General features: G+C 65.0%; 3 protein-coding genes across 6 annotated transcripts in view; 1 reads left to right on the top strand and 2 right to left on the bottom strand.

Moving 5' to 3' along the window:
- Positions 1–1,100: 1,100 nt before the first annotated feature.
- On the bottom strand, positions 1,101–6,956 carry PEX19 (peroxisomal biogenesis factor 19). Its single transcript, XM_072984158.2, has 8 exons — positions 6,709–6,956; positions 5,758–5,873; positions 5,070–5,238; positions 4,602–4,687; positions 4,102–4,263; positions 3,204–3,380; positions 3,022–3,066; positions 1,101–2,417 (listed from the first exon to the last, which is right to left on the bottom strand). Exons 1-8 carry the CDS (start codon positions 6,776–6,778, stop codon positions 2,334–2,336), a joined length of 909 nt encoding a protein of 302 aa, XP_072840259.2. The 5' UTR covers positions 6,779–6,956; the 3' UTR covers positions 1,101–2,333.
- Positions 6,957–8,113: 1,157 nt separating this feature from the next.
- LRRC71 (leucine rich repeat containing 71) lies at positions 8,114–15,228 on the top strand. Of its 4 annotated transcripts, none has more exons than XM_072984155.2 (16): positions 8,114–8,239; positions 8,947–9,062; positions 9,196–9,315; positions 9,567–9,698; positions 9,820–9,895; positions 10,116–10,190; positions 10,586–10,654; positions 10,914–11,073; positions 11,312–11,395; positions 11,495–11,584; positions 11,905–12,015; positions 12,299–12,428; positions 13,186–13,274; positions 13,875–13,983; positions 14,227–14,345; positions 14,504–15,228. In XM_072984155.2, exons 2-16 carry the CDS (start codon positions 8,969–8,971, stop codon positions 14,630–14,632), a joined length of 1,587 nt encoding a protein of 528 aa, XP_072840256.1. In that variant the 5' UTR covers positions 8,114–8,239; positions 8,947–8,968; the 3' UTR covers positions 14,633–15,228. The 4 variants fall into 4 exon arrangements, with proteins under 4 accessions (XP_072840256.1, XP_072840257.1, XP_078238262.1 ...); XM_072984156.2 differs by having other exon boundaries at positions 13,872–13,983; XM_078382136.1 differs by lacking the exon at positions 9,820–9,895 and having other exon boundaries at positions 8,947–9,315.
- The window catches only part of ARHGEF11 (Rho guanine nucleotide exchange factor 11), a 29,439-nt gene continuing 25,262 nt past the window's right edge, over positions 15,113–19,289 (bottom strand). Inside the window, 5 exon segments of the mRNA XM_078382133.1 lie at positions 15,113–16,700; positions 16,795–16,966; positions 17,239–17,537; positions 18,019–18,141; positions 18,497–18,787. Coding sequence (XP_078238259.1) covers positions 16,654–16,700; positions 16,795–16,966; positions 17,239–17,537; positions 18,019–18,141; positions 18,497–18,787 — 932 coding nt within the window. The 3' untranslated portion in view covers positions 15,113–16,653.

The raw sequence follows: 19,289 nt of genomic DNA, 5'->3' as shown, positions 1-19,289 counted from the left end.
AAGAACAAAATAAGAAAAAAAAAAAGATCGTCAAGGGTTTTCTGTTGGGAAGGCCCGCCTATACATCAATGTTTTTAGTTGTTTCTTAAAAATGCCCAGCGAGGGAGCCGCGCGAATCTCAGGGGGCAAGTTGTTCCAAAGGCGAGGAGCCACCGCCGAGAAGGCCCGGTTTCTGGTCTTTTCCTTTCGGGCCTCTCTCGGCGTTGGGCTCCTCAGCCTTATCTCCTGGCTCGCGCGAGTGACACGGGTAGATCTAGGTGGGAGAAGGCGTTCCGCCAAGTATCGAGGTCCTAAACCGTTTAGGGCTTTGTAAGTAAGCGTTAACACTTTGAAATCAATGCGGAATCGGATGGGCAGCCAATGCAATGCGGCCAGAGTGGGGGAGATATGTTGGTATCTTCTCAGCCCACTGAGTAGTCTGGCCGCCGCATTCTGCACCACCTGTAGTTTCCGCAGCAATCTCAAAGGTAGCCCCACGTAGAGCGCATTACAGTGGTCTAATCTCGAGACTACAAGCGCATGCACCAGAGTGGTGAGAGACCCCACATCAAGGTAGGGCCGCAGCTGGGCTATCCGCCTGAGATGGAAAAAAGCGGAACGGACCACGGACGCCACCTGGGTCTCCATGGTGAGCGCCGGGTCAAGATGGACACCCAAGCTACGGACCCCATCCTTGGCGGGCAGGGTCACCCCCCCAAAAATGAGGGAGTTTCCCTTGTCCCCAGGTGTGGGGGAGCCCATTAAGCCCAACGGGAGACCCACCGGCAGGAGACAAGCACAACTGTGCCACCTCCCTAGGCAAGGATCCACATGGAAGCACAGCCCCCCCCCCGGACGTGATGGACGACCACCGTGGGAAGCAGCCGTCGTTGATGGTTCCCCCACCATCCTCCATAAATTTCTCTCTCTCTTCTTTCAAGCTGCCCACCTTGTGGCAGTGAGTCCCGCAGCTTAATGAGGGAATTAGTACAACCTAAGGAGCATCGGAAAAGCTGTTGCAGGAAACAGAAGCTCAAAACTGCCGCCTGGGCAGAAAGACCCGTCCCCACCCGCTCTGAGGTCCCGCCGTTCCATTCAAAGAAAAGGCAGGAAACAAACAGTCAAAGGAAAGATCAACATCTACTTTTATTTTTTTTTACCATTAGCTTCCGCACACTCACAGCACGTGAGAAATCAGGCAGGCAAAAGGGCAGACACCCGTCCTGCTGCACTCCGGTTTCTTCCCACCTCCAGACTGGGACCCCAGCAGGAAGAAGGCAGGACATCCTTTGTTCTCCCACTGGGGAGGCTGCTTTTCAAGGCAGGCCACTCTGCCAAAGGAGAAGCAGTCCCTTCCCCCCCCCCCCCCCCCCGCAAGCCGCTCCCTCCAAGCATCCTTCAGAGGCAAGAGAGGGTGTTCGGAAGGAGGCAAAGGTGGACCGTTCGTTTTAGAGCAGAGGCAGAAAAGAGCACCCCCCCCGCCCCGCCCTGCCCGGCTTCTGCACTGAGCAGAGTGGCCACGGGGAGGGCTAGGGGGCAAGGCCCCTTGGACCCACAGAGGATGCCTGCCAAGCAGCAGCTGAGCCCCCCGCCCGGCACCTCCGCCAGTGAATGGCCAGGAGGAGAGGCTGCTCAACCCCCCCCTCTCTGGTTTTTGCTTCGTTTTGATCTGGACAAAGGGTTCAAGGCCAGCTTGGGGAAGCGCCTCGTCCTAAGGAAGGTGCTTCCTGCGCTGGAGTCTCCAGCTGGGCCAGAGATGCTGCAGCTCTTGGAAGAAGGAGGTGCACGTTCTCACAGAGCTCAGAGGGGCGGCAGCGCTTTTTCCAAGAGGCCGACGGCGAGCAAAGCTAGAGGCCCAGCATCACCCCGTGTGGGCCGGGGCTCCTTTGCAGGCCCCTCGCTCTCCTCCCTCTGCCCACAGCAGTCTGGGCAGCACCAACCTCTTCCTACCACACACACACACACACACACCCCAGCGGAGGCCTGTGCTGGTGGTGGTGGGGAGGACCCCAATTCTCTCAGGGCCCCCCCCCCCAGCACTGGGAGATGCTCAGGGAAGACAGGAGCAGAGTCGTGTGGCTGGAGAGCCAAGGACTCTTTGCCACCACCCTCCAGGCCTCCTGCTGGTTCAGAGATGTCCCTCAACCGTATAAAACCATTCTCGGCAGAGTCCACCCGGTCCTCTTCAGGCACCTGGTGATCTCAGAAAGCTGGAAAGAGAGAAAGAGAGAGAGAAGGAAAGAGAGAAAGAGAGAGAGAGAAAGAAAGAAAAGTCTCCCAACCACATCCCTTCCAGGGACCCATGTGCCACCACAGTCCTCTTGCAGGCAGGAGCTGGGGGGGTGGGGGTGGGATCACATGATCCGGCACTGATCTCCTCCAGCGCTGGCAGCCTCGGGCAGGTTCAGTCCCTCAAGGTCGAAGTTCAGGCCCGGCGGCTGCAGGTGGGGGAGAGAGGGAGGGCTGTATTAGCTTGCAGGCAGGAAAAGAGCCCTCCTGCCCTGGGATTCTCCACTTCTGTCCCTTGCCTGCCAGGAACACCCTCTTGCCAAGCCCCTGGGTCCCAAGGGGATAAGCACCAGAGGGCCAGCCACCCCCCCCGCCCCTCCCATTTCCTCTGGAAAGGACCCCCCCCCCCCGCCTGGATCCTCTCTGCCTCCTGCAAGGGCACAGAAGGCCTCACAGGCTGCGAGTCACAAACAGGCCACTTTGTCCCCAAAACATCCACCCAGGGAACAGATCTGACTGGTCTAGCCAAGGGCCACCCAGAGGTCATGGGGACGTCCCACAGGTGCACAGAGGCTGCTGCTCCTCCCTCTCCCCCCCCCCCCCGGCTGGCCTACACCCTTTCCTCCTACAGCCGGGCTCTGATAGGCATCTCAGAGGTAGGGAAGGATACGGCCCGTTTTGGGACTGGAGGGCCCTGATCACTGCTAGCTGCTTCTTCCTGTGTACCAGGAAGAGCCAACATGTGTTCTGGGAGGGGAAGACAGAAGCAGGGCCATGGGGGGGAGGGGGAGGAAAGGGCTGCCGCACACTCACCGATTCGCCTGCCAGTTCCTTGGGAGGGTGGCCCAGATCCTGAAGCTAAACCGAGAGGAGCGACGTTAGTCCCATCCCCTGCCTCTCCGGCCCCCTTTCTGTTCAGCTCACGGAGTTCCATTTCTGGACTGCCAATCACAATGCCAACTCTGGACACGCACAGACACACACACACACCCCACCTGCTGCATGAGGTCCAGGATGGCTTCGAAGCGCGCCTTCTGCTCGCCCTCGCCATCGGTGGGCTGCTCGGCTTCAAACTGCTGGCAGATTTGGCCCATGATGCTGTGCTGCTCCTGGTACTTCTCGAACTGCTCCTTCGGCAAGGAGTCCCGGTGGCTACGGAGCCATTCTGGGTACTGAGGGGGGGGGGCAGGAGGAGGAGGAAGGCGCAGAAAGAGGATGGTGAGGGCCAGGGCCTCTTTTGCAGCCGGGGGGGAGGGGAAGGGAGGATGCCCTACTCCTCCCCGGTCATTTGGTTTGCCATTTTCTGTACCTCCCCCGCCTCCAGGCCTACAGAAAGACGGTCTCCACCACAACGAGCAAACGGCTGGAGGAACCCGGCTGCAGAGCAAGTTGAGAGAGAACAGAGAGAGAGAGGGAGAGAGAGAGAGAGAGAGACGGCCGGGAGAGGTGGTCACTCCTGAGCAATGGTCCCCGGGGTGAAGGAAGAGGAGACAGGAGCCTCTGCCTGTCCTACTGAGAGCCTGCACATGTGTGCCGTAGTGCAAAAGTGTGAACGCTCAGTTGCTAAGCAGAGTTTAAATCTCTTAAACATGAAACATTGAGGAAAACATTCCTGGGCAAAATAGAAACATCCCGGTTTAAAGCTACTCGGGCCTGGTGAATAACGGACGCTGTGGCCAAGGCAGGCCAGGCCCGGCCGGGGCCTCTCCAGGCGAGTGAAAGGACCAAACGAGTGAGCTGAGGAGGAGGAGGCGGTCAGAATAGGAGCAGGAGCCGAGCCAGAGAGAAGGAACATCAGCAGGGCTGAGCGCACGTGCACGCCACCCGGGTGGGGGGGGGCTCTCTCTCTTTCCCCGCTGCCCGCCCTCCCCCCCCCCTCCCCAGGGTCCTTACTTTCTCGGTGATCTCCTTGAGGGACGGGTAGAGGACGTCCTTGGAGAGGAGGTTCTGCATGATGCTCTGCATGAGGGGCAGCAGGGTCCCTTCGCCCTCCCCGTCTTCCAGGCCCAGGCCCTCGATCGTCTTGGCCAGCTCTTCCTCGCACGCCCCGGAGTTCTGCAAGTGCGAAGAGAGCAGGCGCCCGACTGTCAGGCCCCCGCCGGGCCACAAGCCCCTCCGCTCCACACGCTCGCAACCGCAGCTGCGCCCCCAAAGGGGCCGGGCCTCCAAGGAGGAAGCCCGTCCCCGGTTCTTTATCTACGGAAGAGACTCGACTCCTGGAGGAACTGTGTTGCCCCCCCTCCGCTCACCCCCCCCCGAGCAGAGCTTGCCTGTGTCGGCTGCTGGAAAGGGAAGGGACACAACCCCCCCCCCACCCCTGGAGCTGCCCTCTGCCCCCCCCCGACACTGGCCGTCATCTCATGGGTGTGCGTGTGTGTGCGCGTGCACGTTACCTGCAAGTCGTTGGCGTTCTTCGCCAAACCGCTGAGGGTCTCTTTCAGGCAGGACGTGAACTCCTGCTGGGACGAAGGGTCGCTTCCTGCAAAGGGAGAAGACGACGGGTGACAAGGCGGCCCCCAGGAGCCCCCCCCCCCGCGGCTTTGACGGATTCTTCCTAAGGCGCCGGGAATCCTCCTCCCGAGGGAGAGGCCGGGCTCCGGTGCCGTGGGGCGGCCGAGACGCTCCGAGGGGAAGGTGTTCCAAGCCCTCGGCCAACGTGAGGACGTGCGGGGGCAACACTGGACTCCTGAGCGCACGACACAAGAGCACGAAACCTGGTGTGACTTTTTCCAGACATTACAGCAACTCTGAGAGGAGTCTGGGGGGCCCCCGGGCAATGTTGGGGACCGCCCCGTTTTGCTTTCACGGGGGCCACGAAGAGGCGCCCCTCCTCTTGCCGAGCCGGGGGGGGTGCTCCTCACCGACTCGGCCGGCCGCCTCCGAGAGCTTCTGGAACTGCTCGACCAGGTGGGGCTCCTCCTGGGCCAGCTCCTTCATGGCCTTCTCGAACTCGGCCGTGGCCTGCGAGGCCAGCTCGCTGTCAAAGAGGTCCTGGAAGAACTTCTCCTGCGAGGCGAAGAGGGCGGCGTCCTGCCGGGGGGGGGGGGAAAGGGGGGGAGGAGGGGAGAAGGGGGACAGGCTGCATGAACAGGGCGCGGATGGGCCCCCATCCCCTCAAAGGACCGATCGGTGCTTTGCCCCCCTCCGCTGGGTGCCCCCAAACCCTGGCAGGCTGGGGAGGGAGGGGGGCAGGCGGGACGTGCCCCCAAACCCAGCCCTGCCCAATCCGAAGTGGGCTCGGCCCTCCCGAGACTTTCAGAAGCGGGGTCGGGCCGGGCCGGTTCCCTTGGGTGCCCGCCGAGGAATTCTGTGGGACCCAAAGGCCGACGCGCTCCCGTGCCAGCTGGCCTCCAGCCTCTCGGAGGGGGCTCTCCCAGGGGAAGGCTCGGCTCCACTGCCCATTGAGCACAATTATTTAGCCAAGCGCCTCTGTGAACCGTGCTCCCCACCCCCACCCCCACCCCCACCCCGTTTGTGGAACCGGCCCACAGCCCACCTTCCCCCCCCCCCCCGCACTGCAAGCGGGGCGCTCGGCTCGGTCTCTCTTACTTTGGCTGCGTCCCCGGGGGGTCTCTCTGCTTGCCTGCTCTCCCCACCGGCAGTGGTGGCCGAGGAGGGGTCCAGTGGGGGGGCCGGCTTGGTCTTCTCGAAGTCATCCAGGGCGCCTGGGGGGGGGGAAGGAAGAGCCTTGTGGGGTGTTGTCCCCGGGGGCCTCCTCGGAACCCCAAAGGCTCACCCCACATCCCTGCCCCCCTCCCGGCCACCTCTTGGGAAACCCTGGGGAGGGGGAGAGGCATGCAACCTGACCCTAAACCCCCCCCCCCATTCCCTGAACCCCTGCTGTTCCCGGGTAGGGGTGGAGAGGCCCTTGGAAGGGGTTTGGCCTTTTCCTCCCCCCCCTTTTTGATCTGAAAGTAGGCTCGCCCCCCCCTGCACTGTCCCACAAACAAACAGCGTTAATGTTCTTTTTCCCAGCAACCGCCCTCTCCCCAAACCCCCCCCCCCCCAAATTTACACAGGGCACGGGCTGCCCTGCTTCGTGTCGCCCCCCCCCCCGCAAGCGCCGGGCCAGGCGGTCCTGGATCCAGGGTTCAAATCGCGCCTCGGCAAAGAGCACAACCCCCCCCCCCGGGAGACAGTCTTTGGCCAGCCTGCCCCACCTCGCGAGGAGGCTACGGGGTCGAAGGCCTCCCTCCGCGTCCCAGCTCCCGCTCCTCGGAGGGAGAACCAGAGAAGGAAGAGAGAGCCCCCCCCCCCTCAACCCCCAAGGGACTCCGGGCAGGCCTCGGGGGTCGGGCCCGGAGGGGCCCTGGCTGGCTGGCTGGCTGGCTGGCAGGAGACCCCCCCCCCGGGTTGTGTCCTGGGGGATCGATCCCCCCCTCGCCCCAAAGCCTTCCTCCTCCCCCCCCCCGCCCAGCGAGCTCAAAGGGGGGACGGCTGGGTTAAGGCTGCCCCCCCCCGACCGCCTGGCCTCGTCGTCGTCGTCCTTCTTCTCCTTACTCTCGAGGAGCTCCTCCAGCTCGGGGTCCTGACCCGCTTCCTGCTGGGGCTGGGGGCCGGGGGCCGCCATCTCGGGGCCGGCGAGGAAGCCCGCAAACCGGCCGCCACCGCAGCCTTCGCCGTCCGAGTCCCCGTCCGGGTCCCCGTCCGGTGCGCTCCCTTCGCCGAGCCCGGGACCAGTCGGGGCCTCCGCCGCCCGAGGAGGACTCCTGGACTACGGCTCCCAGAAGGCCTCCGCCGCCGCCCGCGGAATCCTGGGAGCTGGAGTCCAAAGGTTGTAGTCTTTCGCTCCTCCTCCTCGCCCCCCCCCCGCCCTCGACCACGGAATCTCGGAGCACTACAAGGCCCATCCTCCCCGGCAGCAAGGGGGAAGTTGCGGGCCTCGTCGTCCCAGGCTGTCGGCCAAAGTCCCCGGAGGAGGATTCCCAGGAGACCCTCCGCCTCCCCCCCGGCCGGTGATTTGAACTACAAATCCCATCACTCGCCACCTCTCAGGGGGTGCACCGGAGGAGGACGACAAAAGTCGTTCAAAGGGGAGACGCAAACGGGAAGCCGTTGATGGGAATTCCACGAGGGTCCCTGCTGGCGGGGGATGGTGGGAGTTGTAGTCCCCCGCCGTGACTGTTCCCAGAAGAGTCTCTCGCTTTGGGGTAACCCTAACCCTTTCCCTCTGAGGCAAAACCTAAAAAGGCTCCGGGGCGGAGGGAGCCCCCGGGCAGTGGTCCCGAAGGCAAGGACTCCAAGCCCCATCTGCCCCTGCCACAGCCTGGCCGCACGGGAGAGAGGGGGTGGAGGTGCCTCACCCTCCACCAGGGGAACCCGGGTTCTTCTAGAGGGGGTTATTGAGCCCTACCACTACATAGCCCATCCCGTTGGCCCAGTTGGGACCATGGGCAGGAGATGAGAGCGGGAGGAGGGGGCTCCCAGCCTGCGGAACTCCCTGTCACCGGATCCGAGCCGAGCCCGCGCTGCGGTCGCAGGAAGGGGGGAGGGAATTTGGGCGGCTTTTAAGGGGGCTTTCCCCTCTTCCTGCATTGCGTCCCTGGGGTTTTCCGCACGATGCGCCACGAGGAGCCCTGTGGCCCCTGAAGGCGGGCGCCGTTGGCTCGGATCTTGGCCGGCTTTCTCGGCCGCCGCGGACGGAGGGGGGAGCCCCCAAAGTCCACTAAGAAAGCTGCCCCCCTCCGGAGGCCCAGATTTTTTTCGTGTGTGTGTGTGTGGGGGGGGGGACAGGGGAAGGAAGTAGGGCGCCAGCGGTAACGAAACCCCGGGAACTACGCAGGTCTCGTTCCTGAGCCGTTCCTCCTTTCGGGGGCAGCGCCTGGAGGGGTCTCGGTCGCCCTCCCGTGGCCGGCGCGCTCCCTGCAGCCGCGACAGTCGCTCCCTCGGCCCCGCCCCGCCCCTTCTGACGGCCGCGCGTCCGTGGTTGCCGAGGCAACGAGGCCTGCACGGTCGGGCGAAGCCTGGCGCTTGGGGAAGCCTTTCTATTTGGGGCGGGGGAGGCCCCTAAAACCCTTGCGGAGGCTTGAAGGTGGGCTTCGTGGGGTGGGGTGGGGGGGTCGCCTCAGCTCCCTCCGAGTTGCCTCCGGAACCCCCCCTTTTCCTGATAGGCGCTCCCCCACAAGAGGGCCCCCCTTCCCCGCCAGTCGCCCCCCCCCGGGACTCTCCTCTCCCCCCACGATCTCACACAAGCTCCCATCGAAGGAAGGAGGGGGGTCCCCAATCTCTTGCATGGCAGAGAGAGGCCAGTGGTGGTGGTGGGGGGAGTAGTGGGGGGGTTTCACTTGCTGCCCGTCCCCAACATTTCCCTGCCCCCCCAAGCTTCCCTTCCCTTCCCCCCCCCACTCCCAACACTCCTCCTGGGCCTCCAGCCTGCTCTCTGTGCACACGCATGCGCCTTTCGGTTGGGGGGAGCTTTAGGGTGCCTGTTTTGGGGTTGGGGGGAAGAGATGGTGGGACCCCCACGGCCAGAAGGGAAGGGCCAGGAACCCGAGAGAGAGACCCCCCATTCCCCCCCCCTCATGGCCTTTGCCAGGCTTGGGGCTCTTTGGAATGACAACCCCCCCCCGGGGTCTTGAAGGCAAGGGATGCTGGGAGATGTAGTCCGCCAAGGTCCAGAGGGGTGGCCCCCCCACTGCCTTCTTCCCCAAGTGCCCCCCTCCTGCCCCAGTCCCCCCCTTTGGGTCCCCCTGCGCTACATCCCTGTGCTCACGGGAGGGGGGGGCTTTGGCATTGCAGGGGTGCTGGGGGGCCGGACGCCATGGGGAAGAAGGGGGAGCGAGGTGCCAGGGACAAGGCGGCCGCCCTGGAGGAGGAGGCCCGCAACGCCGCCCGGAAGGCCGAGCACGGGGAAGGTAGGACGGAAGGACGGACCCTCCCACTCCCGCCACTGCTCCCCCCTCCCTCGGGGGAGCCCATGGGGGCAGAGAGAAACCTGGGGCAGGGAGTTCCGCCTGCCCTCCTCCTCCTCCTCCTCTCTCCTCCCAGAGGAGTACCAGTGCGTGGGCATCCTGGAGCAGGACTTCACGGAGCTGTGCACCCGCGCAGGGTTCCAGGAGATCCCCAAGGTGGTCCTCCGGCCCCACGGCCACCCTGTCGCCGTCCCCGGTGAGCAGCCCCAGCCAGCGCGAGGGGGCGGCCCGTGGGACGCAGAGGCGGCCTCTGGCCGGTGCTTTTCGGCCTCGGCTCCCAGGCTGGCTGGGTTGGGATCGGGGGGGGGAGGGAGATCCTGGGGCACCTCTGTTTGTGGCGCGAGGCGGCTGGGGGGGGGTCAGAGGCGGGTGGGCGGCCACGTTCCTCCTGGCCTGCTTCCTGGGGAGCCTCCCCCTGCCTGCCTGCCTCCTTCTCCCCCCTCCCAGAGGAGACCGACCCGCAGGCCGAGCAGAGCATCCTGGCCCAGATCCAGTGCAAGTACGCCTACTTCCGCCCGACCATCCAGGTGGAGCAGGAGCACGAGGACCCCAAGAGTGCCCGGGAGGTCTTCCTTCGGGGTGAGGGTTGTGCCGGCCCCCCCTTCCCACCCGCTGGGGCTTCCTTGGCGAGCGGGGTGGGGGGCGGGAGGGGAGGCCCAGCCGAGGCCCACCGGCTCCTTTCCCTCCCTCCCTCCCTCAGGCTGGAAGGTGGAAGAGAAGATGCTCTCCGTCTTGGCCAAGTGCCTGCCGGCCCTCGGCCACCTCCAGGCCATTCAGTGAGTGAGCCGGCGGGGGGGGGGGGGGTTGGGCAGGTGGGGGGGGGACAGACTGGGGATGGGGACCTGACTGCTCCCCAGTGGGCTAGGTTTCTCAGAGCGGGGGGGCCTGCCTTCAGGCGGGCAGCTCCACCCCCTCGGCCTGGCACGGGTGGCCTTGAGCAGTCGGGCCCTTCGGGGGGGGGTGCCTCACCATCCCACCCCCCTCGCCTTCTTTCAGCCTCTGGAAGGTGGGCCTGACGGACCTCACCTTTGCCTCCCTCCTGACCATCTTGCCCAGCTGCGCCAGCCTCAAGTAAGGTGGGGGGAGTGGGAGTGGGTCTGGGGCGCTCTTCCCCCGGGGCGGAGGGGCAGGGGGCATGGGGCAGGGGCTCCGGGAGTCCCCCCCCCCCGCGGGTCCTGCTGCTGGGAGCCAGGCGACCATGCCCAGGTCCACCAGCAGCCCTTTCCGGCCACCGAGCCTTCCTCCAAGGAGCCCCGAGCGGTGGCTTTCGTGGCTTTCCCTGTGGCGCGTTTATTAATCTCAGAAAGGAAAGGGAAACACTTGCGCAGCCCCTCTTGCCCGCCGAGAGAGAGCCCGCCTCCCGTTTGGGCCTCCCGGACCCCTTGTGGCTGGCTGGCTTCGGGGAGGGGTCGGGGGGGGGCTCCTCCTTCTTCTTCCTCCTCGTCCTTCCTCCTCCTCCTCTGCAGGATGCTGGCCTTGGAGGGCAACCCGCTGCCCGAGCGCTCCTTCTACAAGCTGATCTCTGAGGACAGCCCGTGAGAAAAGGCCGAGGGCAGGCTGGGGGTGGGGGTGGGGGTGGGGAGACGGGGGCCGCAAGGAAAGTGGGGGGGGGCTTCCGCCTGGGAGGGGGGCTCCCTCCAGCCCAAGCACAGCCCGATCGGCCCAGGGGCGGTGGGGCCAAAGGGCCCTCGTGCCTGCGCTCCTCCGCCAGGGGGCTGAGCCCGAGCCCTTCTCCCTCCCCCCAAGACGAACTGCCCCCCCCGGCCAACCCCCCACTTGCTTTGCCCCCCCCAGCCTGGCCCACCTCTTCCTGCGGAACAACGAGATGGACGACGAGGCGGCCGGCCTGATCGGGCGGGCGCTGGCGTCCCTCAAGAGCTCCCACCAGGGCCTGGCCTCCCTCAGCCTCAGCTGCAACCACATCACCGACGTGGGGGCTGCCCACCTGGCCAACGTGAGAGTTGGGGGGAGCAGCCGGGGGGCCAGTCCCTTTGCCCTCGGCTGAAGCCCCGAGCTGCCTCAATGGGGGGGGTACGGGGGGGTGCAGAGCCCAAGATTTCTGCTTCTCCTCCAGCAGGCTCAAGCGAGGGGCGAGTGGGGCTGAGCCCCCTTCTGGGGTGGGGGGGTTCTTGCCAGGGTGCAGCCCTTGGGCCTTTCCCCCCACCTCTCTCATCTCCCCCCCCCCCGCACAGGGTTTGCGCCTCAACCGGTCTCTGCTGTCTTTGTCGCTGGCTTCCAACCGCATCGGAGACGAGGGGGCCCTGAAGCTTGCCGAGGTCAGTCTGGCTGAGGCCTGTCCCTGGTGGGGGTCTCGTGGGCGTGGGGCGCGCCCCTCCCATGCCCCACTGAGGCTCCCCCCCCCCGGCTCCTCACAGGTCCTGGGCCCCTTCGCCCTCACGCACGCAGAGGTGGTGGAGAGACGGAGGCTGCTGCTGGAGAAGGAGGCTCAAGAGCGGGTCCGCCTGGTAAGGCTGTTGTGGGCCAGGAGCAGGCCAGCATGCGGGGGGGGGAAGAGGGGGTGCCCTGTGGCCCCAGAATCCCCTTCCCTTCAACCTCGGGCCGCCCAGCCCTTCCCACCCCCCGAGGTCCTGCTGGGCCACCCTGGGAGTTCTCCGCAACCCGCAAGGCGATCGTGAAGCCCTCTTCCAAGCCGTACAAGATGCCCCCCCACTTCCCCCACCGGCCTTCCGGTTGAGTTCCAAGCGGGGGCGCAGCCCGCCTGGGCCTCTCCACCCCATCCTGAGCTCCCTCTTTCGGCCCCCACCCCCACCCCCACCCCCCACAGCCGCAGAGACAGGCGGACGTGAAAAGCGAGCGTCCCTCCAGCCACGTCAGCAACACAGCCATCGACAAACTCCAGCCGGCAAAGGCCGCCAAGAGCTTGAACAAGAAGAAGGTGAGGCAGTTGCAGGAGGGAGCGCTTCTGCTCTCTGTGTGTGCGTGTGTGTGAGAGAGAGAAAGAGAGAGAGGCTGGAGGGGGGGCAGCCTGTGGGTGGGAGTGCTGGGTCAGGACTCAGGGATCCCGGGGGGGGAGGGAACAATCCCTTGCTTGGCCACAGAGCCTGCCCCTGGCCTACCTCGCAGGAGAGGTATGGGCGGGGAGCGTTTTTGTGGCCGCCCTCCCCTCCCCTCCCCTCCCTCCCTCCCTCCTCCCCCAAACCTCCCTTCCTGCTGTCCAGGAACTGGCGGCTAAAAAGGAAGAGAAGGAGAAAGAGAAGGAGAAGGGGCTGCTGACCGGAGGAGGGGCGATGGTCCAAGCGGCGGCCGCTGCCCAGGCCAAGAAGGAAGAGGCCAAGCAGGCCAAGAAAGGTCTGTGCCCAGCAGGAGGAGCTGCCTCAGGGAACTGGGGCAGTGGGGCTCTGGAAAGCTTTGGAGTCCCCCCACCCCACCGCCACCCCCACGCTGTTTTGTAGCAAGAAGCAAACTCCTACGGGGCCTTAAAAGCTTCGGTGGGCCGCCGGCCGCCTAAGAGACCCCTCTTTCCAGCCCACAAGGCCACCACCTACCTTGCCTCCGAGAGGCCACGTGCCACGGTGAACACCCACCCGGTGGTTTCGCCGACAGTGCCCCCCTCTCCTCTCTTCCCGGTTTCTGGCACCCGCCTCGGATCAGACGCATCCAGTTCACGGCTCCCACCTTTTGTCCTCGGGAGCGGCGGAAGCCCCAGGAGTCCGGCTCCGAACACCTTTTAGCTGCGGAGGTCCTGGAGGCGCACGTGGGGATCCTCCACGGCGGCCTTTTGTTTATGACGGCTTGGCAAGGCTCAGGTTAATTTGCCCGTCCCAGTCCCCAGCCAGCCACTGGGAGAGGCCCGTCCAGACACTGTGCCCGTCCGACGGCAGGAGGAAGACGTTCCGATCCCCCACGGCTGACTTTTAAGAACCGCGGCCCCCGCTTGGGGTCAGAGATGGGAGCTAAATCCCCAAGCCCGGCGATGGCCAGACCACGTCGTCGCTTCTCCCTGGGAGTCGCTCCTCTCCTGGCTCCGAGGGCCCTGCCTGCAAAGCGCCCTCAGCACCACGGCCGGCGGCCACTTGCCACAGGCCTCTCGTTTGTTCTCTCACAGCCGCTCCTGCAACCGAGCAGAAACCAGTTCGTGGGAAAGGCACCAAATCTGGGCCCAAAGACAAACGGGCCCAAATCCTGGAAGTGGAGGTGAGGCCCTTCGGCCGGTCCGGTCCGGCACCAGATCACACACGTGGTGGAGAGAGACCGCGAGTGGGGTGGAGGAGGGGGGACAGGAGCCGGCCAGCGGCTGGGCACAGCCGGTGACTTCCCGAGGGGCTCCCCCCCCCTCGGATGCTTGGGAGAGGCCCACCTGTCCTGGCCGGGGTCCATTTGCCCTGATGCTGCACCTTGGGGCCAAGAAGCCTCCGAGCAGGAGCCCCCACAGCGGCTGCTCCCCTCCTGCCCTTTCCCCGGCCGGGGCTTTGATGCCTGCACCATCTCCAGGGTGGCAGGAGGGGTGGCGGGGGGGGGGGGCTTCCTGCAAGGAACAGCAACACCCACACAAGCCTCTAGGGGACCACAAAAGCTGCCGCTGGGTCTCCCCAGGAGGTTCCAAGAGCCCTAACCCACCCCACCCCTGCCCCCGGGGACTCCTCGGTGGCCAAAAGGGCTTCGGCCGGCCGGCCAGCTGAGTGGGGACTGGCCTTGCCGGTGTTAACACGCATCTGCGTGTGTGCTCCCCCCCCTCACGGGCTGCTCCTCTCTGTGGGCCAATCGCGGTGACCCACCTGCCCTCCCTGTCAGCAGGTGAGCGAGCCCACGGAGGCGGTGAACCCGCTGCTGGAACAAGCGGAACACCGAGACGGGAAGGTCTTCCTTCCGGGCAACCACGTCCTCCTCTACCTCAACCTCATGCGTATGTCTGGGGTGCCAGGGAGGGGGCGGGCGGGCGGGCGGGCGGGCTGAGCGCTCCTGGGCCGGAGTGGCTTTTCCATGGCTCTTTGGCTCCCTGCTTCCAGGGGCTGTAAGAAGCTACGTGCCCCCCCGCCCCCCCGGAAGGGCCGGCATGGGAGCTGCGGGGTCAGCATTTGGCCTGAGACAGCGGTTGGGGCTGTGATCCTTGCCCTCCTCTCCTTCTTCATTCCACCCCCCCTTCCAGGTAACCAGATCACCGAAGAGGGCCTGAAGGCCTTCCTGGCTGTCGTGGAGCAGCAGAGCAGTCGGGGGGCACACGGGGGCGGCAAGGGGCCGACGGGACTCCTGCACCTTTCCCTGGGGGTGAGTCCAGGGAAACCGGAAAGCAGGAGGGGGGATGGGGAGGCCACCCGAGCGGCAGGAGGAGCTGGACCCACCAGGTGGGCCTCCGGCGGGGCGCCCACGGGAGCGAGCGGGCAGCCTTGCCAACTCCCTGCCCCTCACGCTGTGGGCCATTGCAGAAGAACCACTACCCTGCGGACAGCAAGACCTTCGCCCGGATCCAAGAGCTGATGGCCACGCGAGACCCTTTGCCCAAGGCCGGGGCCCGGGTGGCGGCGGAGGAGGACCTGGCGGCCTCAGGCACCTGAAGCCCCTCCCCAGACGGTGCCCACCACCACCATCACCGCCACCACCGCCACCGCGGACAGCCCTGGACCCCTGTTTCGCTCGCCATCTTTCCTTCCTGGCTCCTTGGGACGTAGAGCGGAGGAAGTCAATAAACAGGTGGCCCTGTTTGCCAGAGAAGCCGTCTCATTTCAGGGCGGGGGACGCGGCACCCCTTCCAGGTCACCCTCAGTGTGCCCATCCCCTTGCTAAGCACGCAAACCGTTCACCCATGGCTGTCTGCTGATCTTGCTGAGGACGATGGGGAATGGTAGTGCCCCCATGCCCCATTGAATGACCCACCTTGCGGTTCAATGCAGGCCAGGCCTCGGAAAGAAAGGGGAGCTTCCCCTTTGGGCGCAGGAGGGAGGGAGGGAGGGCTGTGGCCCAGCTGGAGGGGGAAGGGAGCCCAGCCTCCCTTCGGTTCAAACCGTCCCACGGAACAAAAGCCACCTAAGACCAGAGATGGAAGAATGTTTTACTGTTTTTCCCTTTTTTCTTAAAAAAGAAACAAAAAAATTCTTTACCATTGACAGGAAGAAAATAAAACTGGCTTTTAGCAAAACTGAACAGCAAAGAATCTGGCATCCTTTATAGATATCTCTATATATCTATATATATATGTACCATATATATATATATATATATATATATATATATATATATATATATATATATATATATATATATATATATATATATATATATATATATATATATATATATATATATGTTTGTTTGTGTGTGTACTCTCTTATAGGATTCATAAACACCTGTTGCAGCACCGGGAGGGGGGGGGGACTGGCCTGGACCTGGACGCCGTGAACCCCTCAAGTGGGTCGGAGTCCTGACAGATTCGGGGCCCGAGGTAGGGTCCAGGCCACGGCAGCCAGAGAAGGCCAGGACTCCGCAGCCAGCTAGGCCTGCCGCTCTGTACGCGCGGCAGCCGAAAGAGGGTGCCAGCCTCGCTCCTGGGCAGGGATGGCCAAGCGCCCCCCCCCTTCTGCCTCCCAAGGCCTGATTACACTGGAGGGGGGGTTGCCCCCTCCCCAAACGAGCCACTGGGAGACTGACTCGGGGCCCCCCACCCACCAGCCCAGAGCGCCCGCACCCCCCCGGGCACCTCTCTCAGGCTGGTCAGGGAGGGGAAACCTGAGAAGACCCAGCCGATGGGGCCCGATCCAAGCCAGCCTCCCCGTTGGCGCCAGGGCTCCGGCAGCGGCTTGTCCGATGACCTGGAGAGGCTCGCCAGGGCGGGAAGTCGAGTGAACAAGAACAACAACAACGGTAACAACAGCCTATCGTATTTACAGTTACTCAGTGCGCACATACATACATACATACATATTTATATCTGCTTTAGGAGGTCTGGACGCAGCGCCCGTTTGGGGGGGGGGCTGGGAGGAGGAGCAGGGCCTGCTTTCCTCAGCATGGCGAAAAAATAAAGTAACAAACCCAAAAGTGCAATGAGGCAGAGTGGGGTCTCCTCTGCCCGGTGGGGAGGAACGCACGCCGGCCGGTGGTGCAGACGCACACCTATGCCTGCTGCACAAACACGCCCCTGATTTGGCCCAGCGGGGAGAGCCCTCACCCCTCCCGCCCCAGGGGAAGGGGGCCGACATGCGGGCAAGGCCTGGGGGGGGGGTCCAGCCGTGCGGGCCTGAAAGCAAGAAAAGGAGCCATCCGGGGGCGGGCGTGGGGGGGGGCAGGAGACTCCTTTTGGGAAAGCCCCCGCCAGGGAGAACCCCCGATCTTGCTCACAGAAGAGTTTAAATCAGGCCAAGGGAAGTCTCCCTCGCTCGCCTGCCCGGACGGCTCCCCTGGACGAAAAGAGATGAAGCCCTTTTTCCAGTTTCTCCTCTTCCGCCTCCTAGGCTTTACTGTCTCTCTCCAGGGCCGGAGGTGGGCTGGCGGTGGGCCTCGTCTGCCTTCCTCGAACTGGCCGGTCCCACCAAGGTGGGAGCTTCCCTTCCTTCCGTTGCCAAAGCTCCCGCCCCCCCCGTGGCTAAAGAGTCACCTCCCGGGGGCCGTCTTCATGGAGGGCCGCCTGGCCTGGAAGGAAAAAGAGGGTGAACGAGCGGTGGTGGTGGGTCGGAAGGGGGGGGGAAGGGAGAGAGGGAACCCCGGGGATGGGGGGGCTTCTTACCAGGCTCCGCGGGCGCCAGGGACGGTGGGGAGGGCAGAGGACGCCCCCTGTCTGGGGCCTCCTCCTGAGGGTGCCGGGGCGACGCTTGGCCGGACACGGAGGGCAGCTCTCCCAGCGGGGCAGCCTGCGCGGCGAGCGACCGGAGGAGCTGCTGGTGGGCGACTTCGAGGTCCTGCGGGAGGAGGGTGGGGGGTGTGTGTCTCAGCAGTGAAACCGCGGAAGGGCCCTCAGGGGCTGCCCATTCCCACCCACCCCCTGCCAGGACCCCGAGAAGGACCAAAGTGGCCAGAGGTCGCCCCCGCCCGCCTTTCAGGACCTTCAGCCCCGACCCCTCCCTCCAACAGATGGATTCTCCTCCCCGGCTGGATCCTGCCGCAGCCCCAGGATCCCCACCCCCCCACCCCCCACCCCATCCAGAGCCCTATGGGCTGGTGCCCTGCTGACCTTTAGCCTGGCCAGCTTCAGGGTGAGCTGGTTGATGGTGCGGAAGATGCCCTCGACCTCCCGAGCTGTTTGGCTGGAGGTGGGGTGCTCGGCAGGCGCTGAGCCTTCCAGGGGGCCGGGGCACCCCGAGGCGTCCTCCTGGGGGGCCTGCAGGGCGCTGGGCGGGGGCCTGGTGGGAGGTGGGCTCTTTGGCTGGCACGAAGGATCGGCTGCGGCTGCGGAAGGGGGGCTCCTCCCTCCCCCTTCTTCGGTGTGGGACTCCCCCTCGGCCGCCGGGAGGCTCACATAGAAGTAGTTCCCTAAGGAGGGGGAAGCGGACAGGAGGGGGTCAGGGGGTGCCTGGAGGTGGGGGGGAAGCCTTGGGTCCAAGGCACATATGCACGCACACACAACCCTTTCTGGATGAGCAGATCCAGGTAGGAAACAGGGCTGCTGGACGCCTCCTCCTCCTCCTGCGAAGCCCCTCCACCCAAACCCGGCCTGGCCAGTCAGCCTGAAGGAAGAGGGCTGGCAGGAGGGCTGTCCGACACATTTCGTGGCTTCCAGGGGACCGGCACCTCCACACACACACCCCCAAGGCCCCTGCATTTGGCTGGAGAAGGGAGAAGCTGCTAATGAGCCTTGGTGGGGGTCAGGATCCCCGAAACACACACACACACAGGCATAGAGGCAGGTTTCCTCCCCGCCAGGACAAACCCCCGCCCCCCCCTCGGCTAAGGAGGCAGAGCGGAGGGGGACGCTGTGGGTCTGGGCCCCACAAGCCTCAGCAAAGACGCAGACCTCGGGAGACAGAAGAGGTGTGGAGTTCCTCGTGACCCTCGGGGCCGTCTGCGCCTCTGGCGTCGCTCGCTGCCCGGCAGCCGTCCGGCAAAGGGGAAGCACCGTGAGATCCCTCCACCGCAGCTGGGCCAGAGAGACCAGGAAGCAGAGCGAGAGAGCGCGGTGGGCGGGCGGGCGGGGGGGCGGGAGTGGGGTGAGGGGTGGGGGGGGAAGAGAGAAAGAACGGTGATCAGAACGGGGGGCCCCCCAAAATCACAAGAAGCCTGTTAGGACCCGGCACCCACAGAGAGCATCCAGAGAGAAGGCAGGAAGGAGGACAGGAAGGCAGGCAAGAAGGAAGGAGGGAGGGAAGGAAGGAAGGAAGGAAGGAAGGAAGGAAGGAAGGAAGGAAGGAAGGAAGGAAGGAAGGAAGGAAGGAAGGAAGGAAGGAAGAGGGGTGTGTGTGTGCGGGGGGGGGGAACCAGAAGGGAGGCCTTACCTTTCCGCACCACCTGGGGGCCGCCTGGTCCCTTGGCCTCCCGAGGGCCCTCTGGAACGACGGGGGGGCCCTCCGCTGCGCCCGGGGGGCCGTGGGGGGCGGCTCCCACTTCAGACCCCTGGCCGTCGCCTTCCAACCCCGAGGGCTGGACACCCCCTTCCTCCGGGGGCTCCCCCGGGTCCCAGGGCTGGCTGGGGGCCAACGCGCAGGGGGTGGGGGTCAGCTCCTCGTGGGGCTCCGTCTGTCGGCTCTGCAGGAAGCTGTGGAGAAGGAGGTGGCGCAGGGTCTCCACTAGAAGGGGGGGGACGAGAAAAATGCAGGGCACCTTTTATTCCCTCACCCCTTTCTCTCTCGCATTCCTGACGATACTGGGGGGGGGCGCCAAGGGCAAGGGGGCAGCTAAGGCTAAAAACGGAGGGGGGGCCCTCAAAAGGCAGCATCAGATCGCATCAGACCGCAGGGCCACGGAATCCAGCCAATGACCTCGTGAAGATCACCCCACGTCAGATCAGTCTAGATGCCCCCGCCATTCGAAGACCCCTCCTCGTCCCGCCTTCACGAAGGCAGCCTTTGCCTGTGGGTTGGAGGGCAGCTGCCCAGGGGGAGGCAGGCGTCCAGTGGGAGGGAGTTCCATAGCTTCAGAAAGGCCCCAAGGTCCTCTCCCACGGCCTCCCCCAAAGCCAGAGCATCCAGGAATGCTCTCCTGCCTCGGGCGTCGGAAAGGTTTGCATTCCGAGGCGACCCCCAGGAAATTGAGAAGCAGCCACAGAAGGGAGAGGACCCCCCCCCGGCC

Source organism: Pogona vitticeps, chromosome 15, assembly GCF_051106095.1.
Source record: "Pogona vitticeps strain Pit_001003342236 chromosome 15, PviZW2.1, whole genome shotgun sequence".
Taxonomy (NCBI): Eukaryota; Metazoa; Chordata; class Lepidosauria; order Squamata; family Agamidae; genus Pogona; species Pogona vitticeps.
The sequence above is the reverse complement of the archived record's forward strand: the minus strand, read 5'-3'. Positions and strand labels throughout refer to the sequence as shown.

Bases quoted from the DNA above. Each gene is read 5' to 3' on its own strand.
- PEX19 (XM_072984158.2), bottom strand. From the start codon at position 6,778: ATGGCGGCCCCCGGCCCCCAGCCCCAGCAGGAAGCGGGTCAGGACCCC. The intron at 5,239-5,757 runs GTAAGAGAGACC...CCCCCCCGGCAG, and splicing joins CCCCCGGGGACGCAGCCAAA to GACGCCGCCCTCTTCGCCTC. The intron at 3,067-3,203 runs GTGGGGTGTGTG...CTCTCGGTTTAG, and splicing joins TCCTGGACCTCATGCAGCAG to CTTCAGGATCTGGGCCACCC.
- LRRC71 (XM_078382135.1), top strand. From the start codon at position 8,969: ATGGGGAAGAAGGGGGAGCGAGGTGCCAGGGACAAGGCGGCCGCCCTG. The intron at 12,016-12,298 runs GTGAGGCAGTTG...CCTGCTGTCCAG, and splicing joins AGAGCTTGAACAAGAAGAAG to GAACTGGCGGCTAAAAAGGA. The intron at 12,429-13,185 runs GTCTGTGCCCAG...GTTCTCTCACAG, and splicing joins GGCCAAGCAGGCCAAGAAAG to CCGCTCCTGCAACCGAGCAG.